The sequence below is a fragment of the Nyctereutes procyonoides genome, unplaced genomic scaffold (assembly GCF_905146905.1).
Source record: "Nyctereutes procyonoides isolate TBG_1078 unplaced genomic scaffold, NYPRO_anot_genome, whole genome shotgun sequence".
Lineage (NCBI taxonomy): Eukaryota > Metazoa > Chordata > Mammalia > Carnivora > Canidae > Nyctereutes > Nyctereutes procyonoides.
The window spans coordinates 8,985,001-9,001,889 of NW_026575040.1; the positions used below are offsets into that span (position 1 = coordinate 8,985,001).

Sequence of the window (16,889 nt, forward strand, 5' to 3'; positions counted from 1 at the left end):
GATCTTCTCAAGGTACCAAAAGAGGATGCAAACTGTTTGGTGGATGAAGACCAATTCCTTCCTCTTGGATGGGCAAGAGAGAGCTGGAGAAATAATGCCTCCTGTAGCAGACAACAGTGCAGGCAGGAGGAGCCACAACTCCTAGTGGAAGACAAGTGGCACATGTTCCAACAGACATGGCCTGTGGCTACATTTCTGCCTTCCTCCAAGAATGGAGTCTGATGATGAGAAGGTTAGAATTCAGAGTAGAATGACCAGGCTTCATGAGTGAGAAACAGACACGTAGAGTCATCACAGATGGACATGTATGCAACTGGCTCGTCCTGCCAGTCATGTGTTTGATCCTGTTGCCAAGAGCTTGAGACTTTTATAAGAAGCGCAGCTCTGGACAAGAGGTTTGCCGGGGAATCAGGTTTCCTTGGAAATATGAAAACAGTTTTGAAGTTCCTTATCCTTACAGAGACTCATATGAAACGGAGCAACCTTGGGAGAAGATTTTGAAAGAAGAGGATTCTTAAGTCTCTCTCAGGCAGTGCCTTCCAAAGGCATAGGCCTAGGGTGTCTATGTAAAGCAGCAAATGCCTTTAAAACCTTTGGAAAGAAGAGCACTGGTATAGGAATGGGGTTCCAGAATTTGACAGTGGCTGTTTTAGAACAAAGGGATTATACCTCCCTACCTTCTTGGATGATATTCCAGTAAAGACCTGTTCTCAAAGGAAACACACTCTTGGACATCAAATAGACCACTCAGGCACAGGGAAGCTATGGGTTTGGAGTCAGCTAAAGCATAACTGTAGTACATCTGTCACAGAGAATGCCACACTTGGGAGCACTTCACACTTAGAGCTGGAAAAGACATGTCTCTCAAGAGAAAGCCTTCCCAAATTAAAGCAGTGCATCAGCATTGTAGGATCCATTGAGCAGGTAAAGACAAAGCTGCTTCACAGCCTGCTAGGAATAAGAGCCCTGATTAAAGGTCATGCCGTGCTTCAGATTTTGGTTCCTTCTGTTATTCTTCCTTTACTATTTATCTCCATGAACTTGTCTACAATTATTTGCTGCCTGCCTTTTTTCCCTCCTCCTACCTTCCTTCTTTCGATTCCTTCCTTCTATTCTTTCCTTCCTATCTCCCTCCCTTCCACCTTTTTTTTTTATTAAGATATGCTGTCCTCCCAATGTTACTATTACTGACCCAATAGCAACATAGTTTTCCTTCTAGTGGAGATGGCTCTCTGTCCTGCTATCCACATTCTCCCCTGGTCCTTCCTGAGACCCTGGCCACAGCTTTGCCAGAGCCCAAACCTGTGGCCATGGCCTAATTATTAACATCCTGCTCTAACTAACCGAATCAACTAGCTGAGAAATGCTCCATCATTTTCAACGTGTTACTACTAATTAGGTAATTTTGAGCGTTTCTGGAGCAGTTATTTAGGAAAAATTATAAATTTAAAACAAAACAAAAAAAAAGGAAGGCAGGATAATAATTACATATGTCAATAAAGTCACAGGTATGAAACAAAAATGATAGGCCCAGTATTACCTCCTAAACTTTGGAAATAACTGCCATAAAGAAAAACTCTGGGAACAAGGGTATGTGTGTATTTCTAAGTTGAATGTCTTTATGAGAAATGTTCTTCTCACACATGTCGATAGCATGTGGATGTAGTATTAGACCATAGCTGAGGATCCCTAAATTAGATATAACCAAGATATCCTGGTGGCAAATTAGCAAGTATTTGGGATAATCCAACATGGGTATCATTTTTAGAGAAGGATTTGCCTAGAAAGACAGACTAAATTGCTTTTGAATCCATAAGCTGATGTTCACTTTCTCAAATACTCAAACATACCTGTTAGTAACTAGCTTTGGCAATTCTGTTGTGTGAAAAAGAATAAATTCCTCTTGATCATTATGGCTCTGAGTGCTTAGATTTAGAGTATGAGAGAAATGACCCTCAGAGATGGAATGTTCATTACTCCCTGAAAGCCAGGGATGTCACTTGTCTGGTGTGCTCTTTAATATTTATCAAGGGTCTGAAATGTGTTAAGTTTTAAATAGAACAGATATAATTACGTCAGATGGCTAGCATTATTTGAAAGTTATAAACAATATTCAGAGAGAGAGAGCAGCTGACCTAAGGAGAATTTAGGGATTCAGCAGAATTATGGTACTGAATTTAGAGCATGGCAGATCTTGAAGGTCACTGGCCTTGCCTTTTTTTTCAACAGGCTACTATGGGCTTAGGGAAATGAGCCTTGGCCCTGAAGTCTGACTAACCTGAGTTCAAGTCCAGGCTCTGCCATTGTCTGCTACGTACTCTTGGACAAGTTATCAACTGCTATGGATTGAAATTTTGTGTCCCCACAACATTCATATGTTGAAGCCAGGTCCTTGATGTGATGGTATTTGGAGGTAGGGCCCTTGAGAAGTAGGTCACAAGAGTGGAGGCTTCCTGATGAGATTAGTGCCCTTATAAGAAGAGACACAAGACAGATGATCTCTCTATCATGTGAAGATACAGCAAGAAGGTAGCTGCTTGCACACCAGGAAAAGGGCCCTCACCAGAACCCAACCATCCTGGCATCCTGATCTTGCACTTCCAGCCTCCAGTACCATGAGAAATAAATGTGTTTTTGCCACCCAGCCTATGGTATTTTGCTATGGGAGTCTAAGCTAAGATAACATCCTCTCTAAACTTAAATGTTTCTCATTTCTAAAAATGAGGAATCCCTGCAGAATTGCTGTGAAGATTGTAACACGTGTAAGGAACCTTTCACAGTACATGTGATTATCCAGTCCATGTGATTTTTAAAGAAAGATTTTATTTATTTATTCATGAAAGACACACAGAGAGAGGCAGAGGCATAGGAAGAGGGAGAAGCAGGCTCCCTGCAAGGAGCCTGATGTAGACTCAATCCTGGACCCCAGGATCACGCCCTGAGCCAAAGGCAAACGCTCAACCTCTGAGCCACCCGGGTGTCCCAGTCCATGTGATTATCACCATAGATAGGAAACAGAGAGGTTAAGTGATTTACCCAAGATCACATAGCTGGCTGCCCCATGGATACCTATACCATCCATGCCCACAGCTCTAACTGTCCAGAACTCCCTACATGGCCTCTTACAAAGCTGTGCTCTGCTCATTCAACCTTCCTTTTACCACCTCCTACATCAGAGCCAACCTGGCCCTGACTTGCTGTTTCTTTCTTATTTGGAAAGCAGTCTGTTAAACTAACCCCTATGAACATGCTAATGAACCATGGCATGGTAGGAAGGTGATGGATTTGAAGTGAGAAGACTTAGGATCTAGGCTATTACCACCTTACTACATGGCATTAGGAAGTCACTTCTCCCATGTGGTATTAGTTTCCATTAGGGGATCATTCAGGGTACTTCTGATTTTGACACCCTGTGTGTCTATGATTAAAGTGTTACCCCTTATTAAATGATATGTGTTGTTTAATAAACTTCTGGAGCTAGCAGAACCATCAAATCGAAGGCAAACATATCCAAACATCACCTCATCTACCATGAAAAAGACGTGGGGACTTCCCCTCCCCCTTTTCTCTTTTTTAAATAGGAAGCTTTTTCTAGAAACTTATACATCAGAGTAGAGGAATAGCTGTTTATACCAACTACATGTAAAGGTGCTCATGGGTAGAGAAACCCAAAGAGTGATATTCCAGTATTTCAGGGTATACAAATCAACAAAATAGTTCTCAGTTCATAGGACATAGAAACTGCATTTAAGCCATAAGCATCAATTAGAAGTGAGGGTCAGAATCTCTAAGCTTTATAAAGAGGATAAAAGGCAAAAATAGAGAACTCACTGAGCAGAGACCTATAAAGAAAGAGAATTGTGTGAAGGCCACTCAGATCAACAGCAATTTTCAAGGGATAATTTCTGCAATTGCTTTGAAAGGTATCTTTATTCAAATGAGTCTTCCTGAATTCTGAGCACTTTCTGAGGAGGAAAAAAAATCCCCCCTCCCTGATGTATTCTTCTGGAACAAAAACAATCATTGAATCAAATTCTGGTTGAAGATCAAACAGAACAAAATCTGGAAGGGTTTTTTTTTTTTTTAAGAGATGGGATATATTTTCAGCCAGATGTGAAACTTCCTTTTCTAGAGACCTATCTCATTTTACTGCTGCATTGGTTTTATCTTTTCTCCTACCTTTATAATATTTTCTGAGGGAATGCGACATAGTGAAGGACCACTTGGGACAATTATGAATTATGGGTGGAATTTGCCTGGGATAGGCACAGGGTACCCAGAAGGTAGGGAGTGAAAAGAAGCCTGAATTCCTAGATTTCTGAGAAAAGACACATCATCATTTTCTCCATGGGTAAAGGAAGAAAAGTGAGCCTCCAAAAGGATCTCTGTTATCACCAAAGTAAAGCTTGACTTTACAGTTTTCCTGAGGAAAATGTGTGAATAGCAAGTCTGTTGATCCCAGATGGCGAAGAAATACTTGCAAAATTCTTAAAACACTCCACCTTGTCACCTTCTCTAAACCTATATATGGATTCTGTTTTATTTTAATTCATAGCACCTATTACTGTCTGACTCTTATATTAAATATCTGCCTTCCTCACTAGAATATAAGTCCCAAGAGGCCAAACACTTGGTTTGTTTTGTTCACTGCTACATCTTCAAAGTCGTATACTACTTGGTACAAGGTTAAAGGTCAATGAAGATTAGTTGAATGCATAAATGAATGAAGCTCATAGCCACTTGGGCTGGGTTTACAGCACAAAACTGTTCTATAATCATACAAGTTATTTGCAAACTCATACCTTGAGTTTTGAAGCACTAATAAACTACTGAAAATGTCTATCCCTTGACTAAGGAATTCTGCTAGGAAGTAGCTTAAATACAAAGATTTATGTACAAATATGAAAGATGTTCATGGCAGTTTTATTTGCAATAGGAAATGATTTAATTATCAATAATTAGAATAGTTATTAATAATCTGATATTTATAATTTAATATCAAACAATAGGATAATAGTCATTAAAATGTTTTATGAAGACTTTTAAGTCATATATATAAAGGCTTATGATAAATTGTTAGAAGAAAAGAGATGGATCACAGTTGAATATACTGTATGAAAACAACAGAGGGCCATGCCAAAGTTTAAATAATGCCAAAGGGATATGGTATTATACGACTTTTTTTTTTCATATTTAGGCATTTTTTTCCCTCTTTTCTGAACCTTCCAAATTTTCTATGAAGGATCAGGTCATAGTTTGATGAATAAAAAAGATAAAGTAAAAAAATCAAGATTATTTTGTGGCTTATTGATAACCCTTTTTCCTATAAGTAAAATTGTTAGTCCCATGCAATAGAAGTAGATACTTAGATGCCATGAAGAGAAATAAAGACAATTTTATAAGTATTTTTTTTCTCAATTACTTCTTACAAGACAAAATATTGCTTTGCATTTAAAGCTGTATGATTTTAATTCACTTTGAAAGTTCATGTCATGCAATAGGTGAGGGTGGAAGTTGCTAGTGAATTAGAAAAAACAAATGGTTTTAAAGGATGCCACAGGTTTTGTTTCTGTTTTTGAATTTTCTTTTTCCTTTTCTTCCATTAAGAAGGTAAATTAAGTGAGGTTTAAGGAGGGAAAGTGAATGTAAAAGAGGAAAGAGCAGTCCTAGACTTCCTTCTGAATCTCATCTTGTATCTTCAGGTTGTAGAACTCCAATTCTTGCCAAAGTGCCACCTGCCCTCTCTGTGACCCTTTAAAACAAGACAAAAAAGGAGACTGCATTGTGCTGGGCACAAACCCCATTGGGGAGGCACTGTGTGCTCTTCAAGAAGTATGCTGATTTGGAAAAATGTCTATTCATGTCCTCTGCCCATTTTTAAATTGGATTATTTGCAGTTTTTTGATGTTGAGTTTTGTAAGTTCTTTATATATTTTGCATACTAACCCCTTATTGGATATGTAATTCACAATTATTTTCTCCCATTCAGTAGGTTGCCTTTCTGTTTTGTTGATGGTTTTCTTTGATGTGCAAAAGCTTTTTATTTTTTTCTTTTATTTTTTAAAAAGATGTTATTTATCTATTCATGAGAGACACAGAGAAAGAGGCAGAGACACAGGCAGAGGGAGAAGCAGGCTCCATGCAGGAAGCCAATGTGGGACTCGATCCCAGGACTCCAGGATCACACCCTGAGCCAAAAGAAGGTGCTTAATCGATGAGCCACCCAGGTGTCCCAAGCTTTTTATTTTTTATTTTTTTGTAGTCACAGTAGTTTAATTTTGTTTTTGTTTCCTTTGCTAGAGGAGACAGATCTAGAAAAATGTTTCTACAGCCAGTGTCAAAGAAATTACTGCCTATGTTTTCTTCTAGAAGACATACAGATGGTCCACAGACACATGAAACAATGTTCAACATCACTGATCATCAGGGAAATGCAAATAAGAACCACAATGAGATATCACCTCACACCTGTCAGAATGGCTTAAATCAACACCACAAGAAATAGAAAGGTTGGTGAGGATGTGGAGAAAAAGGAACCCTCTTGCATTGCTGGTGAGAATGCAGACTGTTGCAGCCACAATGGAAAACCGTATGGAATTTCCTCAAAAAATTAAAAAATATAATTACTATATGATCCAGTAATTCCACTACTGGGTATTTACCCAAAGAAAACAAAGACACAACTTAAAAATATGTTCCCCTGTATTGATAGCAACATTATTTACAATAGTCAAGGTATGGAAGCAGCCCAAGTGTCCATAGATGAATGGATATAGAAAGATGTTCTCTGTGTGTGTGTGTAATGGAATATTACTCGACCATAAAAAAGAATGAGATCTTGCCATTTGCAATAATGTGTACAGATCTAGAGAGTATAATGCTAAGTGAAATAAGTCAGAGAAAGATCAATACCATATTTCATTTGTATGTAGAATTTAAGAAACAGAACAAATGAACAAAGAAAAAAGAGACAAACAAAAAAACCAGACTTTTAAATACAGAGAACAAACTTGCAGTTTCCAGAGGGGAGGTTTGGGGAGGTTGGGTGAAATAGATGAAGGGGATTAAGGATACACTTGTGACGAGCATTTGTGATGAGTGCACATTATTGAATCGTTATATTGTAGGCTCTGTGTTAATTATACTTCAATAAATATTTAAAAAGAAGTGGACTTATTCCCTTGAGTAGATGGGTCATGTTGAAACTAAATGCTGCTGCTAGATACTTCCTGGTAAGGTTTTCAAAGTATGTATTTTCAGACTTGGAACACTTTGCTCAGAAACAATACAATCTAATGGTAAAGATAGACACAATTAACATAGCTGCTGTGGGTGTGAGGGGTCTAGAGCCCTGCCTACTGGGAACTTTGGCTTTTTTCCTTTTCTTGGGGGTCTTGGGGTGAGCATTGTAGGGACCATGGAAATTTTCTAAAAAACCCCAAGCTGGTCTAATCCCCGCATTATACAGATTGGGGAAATGAGATTGTGCAAGGGCAGTATCACTGTCATACATGTTACCTGATTAAAATAGTTCAACTAGGGGTGCCTGGGTAGCTCAGTGGTTGAGTGTCAACCCTTTGGCTCAGGTCATCATCCCAGGGTCCTGAGACTGAATCCTGTGTCGGGCTGCCCGCAGGGAGCCTGCTTCTCACTCTACCTATGTCTCTGTCTCTCTCTCTGTGTCTCTCATGAATAAATAAATAAAATCTTAAAAAAAATAGTTCAACGGACTCACCTGTAAAATAATCACAATTTTTAACATAAGGATTGAGAGTATACACTGGGGAAATATTGAAGAAAGTAACAATATAACAATGACTAAGAAAAGCAAGACCTCAAAATTGATATTAAAAGGTTATCACCCTAAAAAAAAAAAAAAAGGTTATCACCCAAACCTATTCTTTCTGTACCAAAGTAGATTTTACAGCAGAGATATGTCTTACAAAGTAGACTTTTTTTTTCTTCTTTAATTTGGAAAAAGTTTTGAAAATGCAGAAAAGTATAGAGAATCATATAAAAAAGCTACCATGGGCACATGTTAGTATTTTGTCTTCTTTGCATGCTCTCTATATATTATATATACATATGTATATTATATTACATGTTTATATTTATATACACACACATATATATATATATCTGTCTATGGCTCATAAATGTAAGAAAGCAAACAATAAAAGTCCAGTAGTTTAAATCAGGGAACTCTACATGAGGATGAATTAGATAACATTAGATAATACAGGATATATATAATGTATATATGATATATATATATGAAGCAAGGAAGACAAAAAATATATTTAAATCTTTTACATTTAAAAATACTATATTTTATGTGTTTATAATAAAAATTAGATGTATTTAAAATATTTGTATATTTATATATATTTTGAAATAAAAAACCAGCACATAAGGTACAACTGAAATCCTCTATCTCTTTTTAGCTCATTCTTTTCCCTCTCCAATTTCCAGAAGCAAACACACTCATGAATTTAACCTGGACCCTTACATCCAATAAATATGTTTGCTTGTTTTACCCACAAGTGATTTTTTTTATTTTCGAAATATTAATTGAAATTAAGTGGATATTGACATAGTTGTTAACACGCCTGACTTGAGATAATAAAAAGATGTATTTGCTGAGAGAGGCAATTTCAGCAACTTTAAACATTTGAACTAAAGCCCTGAAAATAAAGGCCTCAGATTTCTTGCCATAATTACAAAGTCTACCCCTGCTTATTATGTTATTCCTTGGATCCTGTGCAAAGCCTGACTGACTCAACTTTATCCTTTCACTTCTTGAGTCTTGGTTACTTGGTTAATGATCTAGAAGACAGGAAGGGCTCCTGAAAGTCAGAGCCAATGAAAGCAGACGTGACAGCAGAGATGACAAACACTGTCCTGAGAGTGAAGGAAGCAAATGAAAAATGACCAGAAATGGGTTCTCTGCATACATGATGCTGGGGAGAGAAAATGTTAGATTACAGTAGGAAAGCAGAGATAGGGAAATCTTTTAGAAAGATTTCCACCAAAAATGATGGAAAGTTTAAAATATCTCTAAGGCTTTAGGACTCTGGCAGCCACATAGCCCAGTTCTGTATGCTGGCTCTGTCACTTACTAGGTGGATGACCTTAACTTCTCCGTATTTGGGTCCTTCCAGGAAAATGGGAATAATAATAGTACCTACTGCAGAGAGATGTTGTCAAATGAAGTGAGCCAATCCATGGACCAGAGTAAGCACATGATATGCGTAAGTGCTAGTCGCAGTGGTAGTGGTAGTGGTTGTGGTTGTGGTAGTTATAATCATAGCAGTAGTAACATTTGGAAAACTAGTGCACGTGGAAGAGTTCATAACCTTGTGTGTAGGAGGGTAGACTCTGGAGCCTCGTTCTTTCACCTGGATCCTCCATACCCTTTTACCAACTATGTGGGGTTGGGGACAATGACACTACAGAGGTTCTAGGGCTGCTGTGAACATTCAGTGGGTGTGGAAGATGCTTAGCGCCATGTTCTAAGAACATGCTCAATCAATGTCCGCCACTATAAATATTCCAGATATATCATACCTAGTGTTCTTAAACCACATCCTATTTTTAAAGTGTAGGAGCCAGCTCACAATTTCCTCATAGCAAGAAGTCGAGGGAAGCTGGAGGGAAGGTTCTGATTTCATTGATTAGTGTATCCAGGACTGATTGGTCTAGGTTTGGAAGGACTGTATGCAGTCATCGCTATAAATACAGCTCTGTCCTGTCACAGCTCTGCAGAAATACGAGACCTAAAAGGTGGGCTCTTTTTCCTTAAAAACGGGAGGCTAAGCTCCCTCTGAAATTCCTTATGATAAGATCCCCAAAGGAAAGGAGGCCTAGAAGGGAGGCCTAAAAATAAGCCAGTGAATTCTGTTAACAGGTGCTTTATAATGCCAAAGCACTTCCACACACATTGGCAGCACAAACATAGCAAACCTATGAGAAAAGAGTTATTATCCGTATTTGTCAGAGGAGGAAGTGAGGCACTGAAAATTTAAGTGACTTGCTCAAAATTCCTCTATTAGTAAGAGAAGAATCCAGCTCCTTCCTGCTTCAAGTTTAGAACTTTTATTACTCACTCATGGCCCAGGGGAATGTTCCTTACTGGCATGTACTTGTATTTGTGGGAATTATTTCATTCTCCCAACGTTTTGGTTACCTTATTGGTTTTAGGTAGCTTAATTCTAAATCCTATACCCTTACTAATCACCTCATATATGCAGTGTGTGTGCATGTGCACATGTGTATGAAGGCACACATACACACCCATGCACACATGCCAGCACATGCAGGGGGACAAGGGAATTTTTTTCACATTTTATTTATTTATTATTTTTTCATTTTATGTATTTTTAAGTCGATTTTTAAAAGATGAGAATCATAGACTGAGGGTGAAGACCATTGTGATTCAGCCACATTTCGAGTATGCTAAATCACTTTTCTGGATTGAAGACTGAGAAGTAATTCAGTTCTAACTGAATGGGTGGGGGTTGGGGAGGGGAGGTTTTTCACTTTAAATAAACCTTTATTTATTTATTTTTCTAAATACATGACCTAATTTCTTTTATAAAAGAAGAGCAAAAGAACTTTTGTTGCAGGCTCCAGCTGTCAACCAGGCTCCCATACTTTTGCCCTGCAGCCAAAGGAAGGGACATCAGGTGACAAACCCCAAATTTCAACTAGTCACACAAATTACAGACCTTCCTATCATGATGTCCTCTTGACCTTTTGCCTTTCCCCTACAATGAAGAATGAAACACAGTTGAAATCAAAATGACTCTCGTGGGCAATTTTACAAAACAAATAGAAGCACAGAACCTCCCTCCGCCTCCTTCCCCTGGCTCCCCCCGCTGGGCCAGCCTGTTCCCTCTTTCTATGCAAGCAGGAGCTAATAATTAGAAAGACCTTTCCCACCCCAGACAATGTTGTGTTGCTTGCCAAGAGCCCTGTTTGATTGGAAGAGAGAGTTTGACAAAGTAAATATTTACAAAAACAGCTACAGTCAGATGCCAAGTCCTGCTTCTAGGGGACCCTTAAAGAAGTATTTCCAAGAAAGGGCTTCTCCATGTGGCACCACACCGCCCGGTGGTGGATACGGATCCAAGGTCTGCTCTGGCTCTGTCAGTGTTTCTGTTAGCCTTTTAATTTCCATGCTAGGATGCTCTTCACAGAGTGTATGAATAATTACATTTACCACTGAAGAGTCAATTCAGAAATATACCAGTTTGGGACCACAGGAAAGAGTCTTTAAATATTACTGCTCCAGCAGTAGGGGAAAGCTTTGTGAAGTCAACAGAGAGGAAATTAAAGGCAGGACTAATTAGCACTCTGAAAAGTGTCATTATCAAAACAATTTTTTTTTCTTCTGAGAAAGGTCGATTACTGCACAAAACCTCGTCATGTCTGTATTACCTGTAGATCTGTTGTCTAACACTGTGGGGCTTGAGAGCTCAAACATGGTGAGAATCAAAACAGGTGCCCCTGCCTATTCCCATTATGCACATTAGCCCGTGGCCTTCGCACAGCCTGTGAAACAGCTGAATTTGAAACAATCGTGGTGCAGGCCAAACACTAGCCTGAAGGCCTGTCTGTCTAGGGATTTGGCCATTTACATTGATTTTTTTTTTTTTACCCACATTTTTCATGAAACACAAATATTTGCCATGGCAACTGGGGAGTCACATGACACGCTGCTACATAAACAGCTTGGAAATCTCTTAAGGGGACACAGCCACCAGTGCTGCAAATACAGGGAAGGCATCTTAAGGAAGATTTGGACATTAAGATGAAGGTCTGGGAAGAGCAGGTAACAGTCTACTATGTGGAGACAGTACGAGTCATTTCTTCTCTGCCACTCTTGCATTTCTCTTCCTTGCCTTTTTTTTTTTTTAAATGGGAGCAGCTGTAAATATGACCACATAGGGTAAGCCCAGAAAAAGACACTGCCAGCTGTCTCCTTTTTGTAGTGAAAAGTTTCAATTATCACAACTCTGTGGCTCATAAACATAAGAAAGCAAGCTTCAAAAGTCCAGCACCTATAAACCCAAAAAATCTCCATGAGGATTAATTATGTTGAACCGTGAGGTCCTAATGTTAGAGAATACAGAATTTCTTCCCTTTCCTCATTAGGATATCTGTGCAAAACTGGAGCACTTGCTTTTATTCTATGCTTAAAGACAAATGAAGTAGAGTAAAACCTCATAAGACCATACCCTACGCAACAGGGATATGGATATAAAGCAAGAGCTATTGTATTCCAGATTCCTGGACTCTTGACCAGCTAGGGGTACAGATTGGCACATTTAGTTAATCTTACAATGTGACATGTGGCATGATTGAATTTTTTAATACCTTGTGGACAATGCCATGGTATGTACTTGTACAGCAATCCCCCTTTAAAATCAAATGCATCCCAGCAACCAAAATAGTATTTATTTTATGCGAATGGTACAATTCTATAATATGTGTATATTACCAAACATCTCACTGAGAATATTGGAAATAACAATTTGCTTCTGTTAATTAGAAGCATGAGGGGCACCTGAGTGGCTCAGTCAGTTAAGTGCCTTTGGCTCAGGTTGTGATCTCGGGGTCCTAGGATTGAGCCCCACATCAGGCTCCCTACTCAGCATGGGAGCCTGCTTCTCCCTCTGTCCCTGTCCCCTCACACTTGTGTTCTCTCTCTCTCTCTCTCCCCCCCACATAAATAAATTAAAAATCTTTTTTTAAAAAAAGAAGCATGAATACCTGTGATCTTCGTTTCTTGGGAGAGAACTTCGTTGCTTCCACTGGAATCAGCTGTGGTTTCTGAGGTATAGTGAAAGGGGCTGTGGATGGAGGTGGTGCAATGTTACCTCTTCCAGAAAAAGGCTGAGTCACTGGGTGGATGCTATTGGGTTTGCCACTTGAAAGTCAAGTGGCTCTGTCACTGTTCACTATAGTCTGGCCTGTATCAATTCAATGAAACATTTGTGATCATTGACTTCAAAAGCAAAGCAAGAAGAATGAGGGCAACTGTTCCATTAGAGTATAAGGTCAGCTCCTTTCGTGCACACTGCCCAGTTGAAAAGGCACATTTTAAAACCAGGCATATTAGAAAATAATATTTGTCACATAAAAATGTTTTGCGGGGCACCTGGTGGCTCAGTTGGTTAAGCCTCTGCCTTCTGCTAAGGTCATGATCTCAGGGTCCTGGGATTGAGCCCTGTGTTGGGCATCACGCTCAGTGGGGAGTCTGCTTGTCCCTTTCCCTCTGCCCCTCCCCCTATCTGTGCCCCCAAATAAATAAATAAAATCTTTAAAAAATGTTTTGCTATAAGATTTCTTCAAGGAGCCATATTCCCAAGTTCATTTAATAAGGAAGTTAATATAACTATATATGATGGACTATTGTACTGTGTGGTCAGTAAAAAAGGCAATTCTGAAGAATTTAAATGCCTTGGGGGAAATAATACAAGTGAAAAGAGAGTAAATACCATTTTTGAAATTAAATCTTGAAGCAACAACGTTTAGAGATCTGGTCCATAGGTGGGTAGGCCTACCTGCTACTTTGGAGAGAAATCACATCTCTCCTGTTGCCTGGCAGCAAATCCATCAGCCTTTTACAAATAGTTCAAGTCTGACATTCTCAGGAGAGAAAAATCCTTACACTATTCCTTCCAAGAAAGAAAATTAAAAATAATTTATGCATATAGTTAATTGAGTCAAAGGAGTGAGGCTTCTTCAACTCCCTTAGTCCAAACCCCTTTCTGTCTATTTTAGAACAACAATCTGCCCATTTGTAAGAATGGGCAAATACTGATCAGCACATCAGTATTTATTTAAATATATATATTTATATATATATTTATATATATATAAATACAGCACATCAGTACACAATTTGGAATCCCACCTTGAGTTCTGGGCTCTTTCACATTGCCTCAAGTTGGCTGCAAGCAATCTCTTCAGCCATCTCTTAAAAAGTAGCAGGAATTCTAGAGTCTAATCACTAAAATTCATCTCCATAGAAGACATTTGTTGGTTGCCTCTGACCAACCCGGTTTGACCTGGTTTTCAGTTTTCTTGGCTTCCAGGGAGCCTCCCTGACTGTGAAACTACCCATCACCTTCCCTGAGCCTGGCATTTGGCTAGAGTGTTTGAAGACTCCATTTTAAGCCTACAAGTGTTGCCTTGACCTCTATGCTCTCCTGTCCTGTTGTTCCCTTGGACTATGCCCTCCCACTTCTGAAAGCCAGTCCATATCCTGCACTTGGGCTGCCTGAAATCCACTGATTCACCCATAAAGCCTGTTATTCCTATTGTCTGCAGGCTCAGTTTACTTTTGGTTAAATTATCAGGTTCCTACAGAGAAGTGAGATTTATGGTTAGGTTTTCATGTTGAAACAAAACAGCAGCTGCCAAGTTTTTAAATAGGCATAATTTAAAAAAGAATTTCAGTAAATTTTTAATGAAATCTGGTAGATAAAGATCTAAAATATTTGTAATTTCATATGAGTGATCCACAATTAATTATATATCTAAAAATTGTTTAAAGTTTTTCTTGGTTACCTGCAGAAATTCTGTTACTGAATTATAACTGCATGTAGCCTTAAATTTTAAGGGACACATGCATTTGAAGAATGTATCTATGTCTTCACCAAAATTGCATCATAAGATACTGCCTATAATTTGCTACTCAGTTTTCCTTCTGGAAAAATCTGTATGATGAACTTTGCCAGAGTTAATGTCCAGGGAAAAAGATCTTGTCTTTCTGGATAAACCTGTATTCTTCTATGGTAGTTACTGATATGTACCTAGCCAATAGTCCTTCTTTCTTGCTAATTTTAGAACCTCATTTTTCCCCCAATATGCCCAGCTCCTAGGGATTCCAGATTTAGAAAAAAAAAAAAAAAAAGAAAAAAAAATCTTTTAGAGGACACACAGTTAAATTTTAATTTTAGATATACAACAAATGTTTTAGAGTGAGTATGGCCCAAATAGTAAATATATTTAATATCCAACAAAGAATTTTCATGAACAGGTTGTACCAGGCATAACTTACAATACTAAGAATTTAGTGTATATCCCAAATCCTAACCCTAACCCTAATTCTATCCCTAGACATTGACTTTCCCAGACTTTCTTATAGCTCACAGTAGCCACATGACCAGTGAGTTGTAAGGGGAAGTCCATCCAGGGGCTTCCGGGAAGAGACTGGTACCACTTTTCCCCCCCCTTCCTGCACTGAATATGTACATTAAGACCCAAATCTGCAGGAGGCGTTATAGCCATGAAGTGGCAAGCATGAGGCTGAAATCAAACATCCAAAGAAGATAAAGCAGAAAGAGAGCTATTCTGATTCTTTTGATGAGTACCACCGGCCCTACACTGCCTACATCCTGAATTCTTACATGTGAAACAAATGAACTCCTCATTGTTTAAGCCGCTGGTGGTTAGGTTTTCTGATATTTGCAGTCCCATATGTTCCTGGCTGATGCCCCTTTCTCCCCCACCACCTTGTCTCCATTCCATTCTTTGTCTTATTGTGTGTACCAGAGCCTCAAGGGCGGTGGCAGCTGTGGTCACTCTGGAACCGTCTCTGCTTTTCATGGAAAGATAGAATGCTTCCTAAGTTTGCCTAGTAAGAATATTGTTGGCTCTGGGGTTTTCGTTGAAAGCAGTCATCAGGGTCAGAAAATCCTCTCGTACTTCTAATCTGCTCAGAGGTCTTATTTGATTTTTCTTTTTTTAAAATTAATTTTTTATTGGTGTTCAATTTACCAACATACAGAATAACACCCAGTGCTCATCCCATCAAGTGTCCCCCTCAGTGCCCGTCCCCCATTCACCCCCACCACCCGCCCTCCTCCCTTTCCACCACCCCTAGTTCATTTCCCAGAGTTAGGAGTCTTTATGTTCTGTGTCCCTTTCTGATATTTCCCACACATTTCTTCTCCCTTCCCTTCTATTCCCTTTCACTATTATTTATATTCCCCAAATGAATGAGAATATACACTGTCCTTCTCCGATTGACTTACTTCACTCAGCATAATACCCTCCAGTTCCATCCACGTTGAAGCAAATGGTGGGTATTTGTCATTTCTAATGGCTGAGGAATATTCCATTGTATACATAGACCACATCTTCTTTATCCATTCATCTTTCGATGGACACCGAGGCTCCTTCCACAGTTTGGCTATTGTGGACATTGCTGCTATAAACATCGGGGTGCAGGTGTCCTGGCGTTTCATTGCATCTGTATCTTTGGGGTAAATCCCTAACAGTGCAATTGCTGGGTCGTAGGGCAGGTCTATTTGTAACTCTTTGAGGAACCTCCACACAGTTTTCCAGAGTGGCTGCACCAGTTCACATTCCCACCAACAGTGTAAGAGGGTTCCCTTTTCTCTGCATCCTCTCCAACATTTGTTTGCCTTTTCTATTGTTGACTTTTCCTCACATTCCTATCACAATGAAGGTTAAAAAGCTAACTTTTATTTAGAATATTTGCCTCTGTGTTCCTGAGATTGAACTTTTTTTTTTTTGGCACTATCCTCATCCAGTTTTGATACCAAAGTAATAGCTTCATAAAATCACTTGGCAAGCTTTTCTTTTTCTATGGAATGGTTTAAGGCAAGGATCACTGATCTTTTAGGTTGGTAAAAGTCGTCTATCAAAGGCCTGAGGCCCTTTTTCCTCTGGTATATTTTTGTGTATGTATATGTGTGCACACATCCACATGTGTTGTTTAAGACAGATATATTTTTGACCACCAATTCAAATAATCTAATGGTATTGTTTTCTTTAAGTTTTATACTTTTTCTTGAGTTAATTTTGGCAATTATCCTCCTTTCATTGAAAAAAATACATATTGGCATAGACCT

General features: G+C 38.9%; 1 protein-coding gene across 5 annotated transcripts in view; it reads right to left on the minus strand.

Moving 5' to 3' along the window:
* Positions 1 to 16,889, minus strand: part of IQCH (IQ motif containing H) — a 200,814-nt gene that overhangs the window by 102,974 nt on the left and 80,951 nt on the right. For all 5 annotated transcript variants that reach the window (XM_055319891.1, XM_055319894.1, XM_055319893.1 and 2 more), the window contains 2 exons: positions 12,775 to 12,854; positions 10,728 to 10,766 (listed from right to left, as the gene is read on the minus strand). In XM_055319891.1, the coding sequence (XP_055175866.1) occupies positions 10,728 to 10,766; positions 12,775 to 12,854 (119 nt within the window). The remainder of the gene's footprint in view (positions 1 to 10,727; positions 10,767 to 12,774; positions 12,855 to 16,889) is intronic.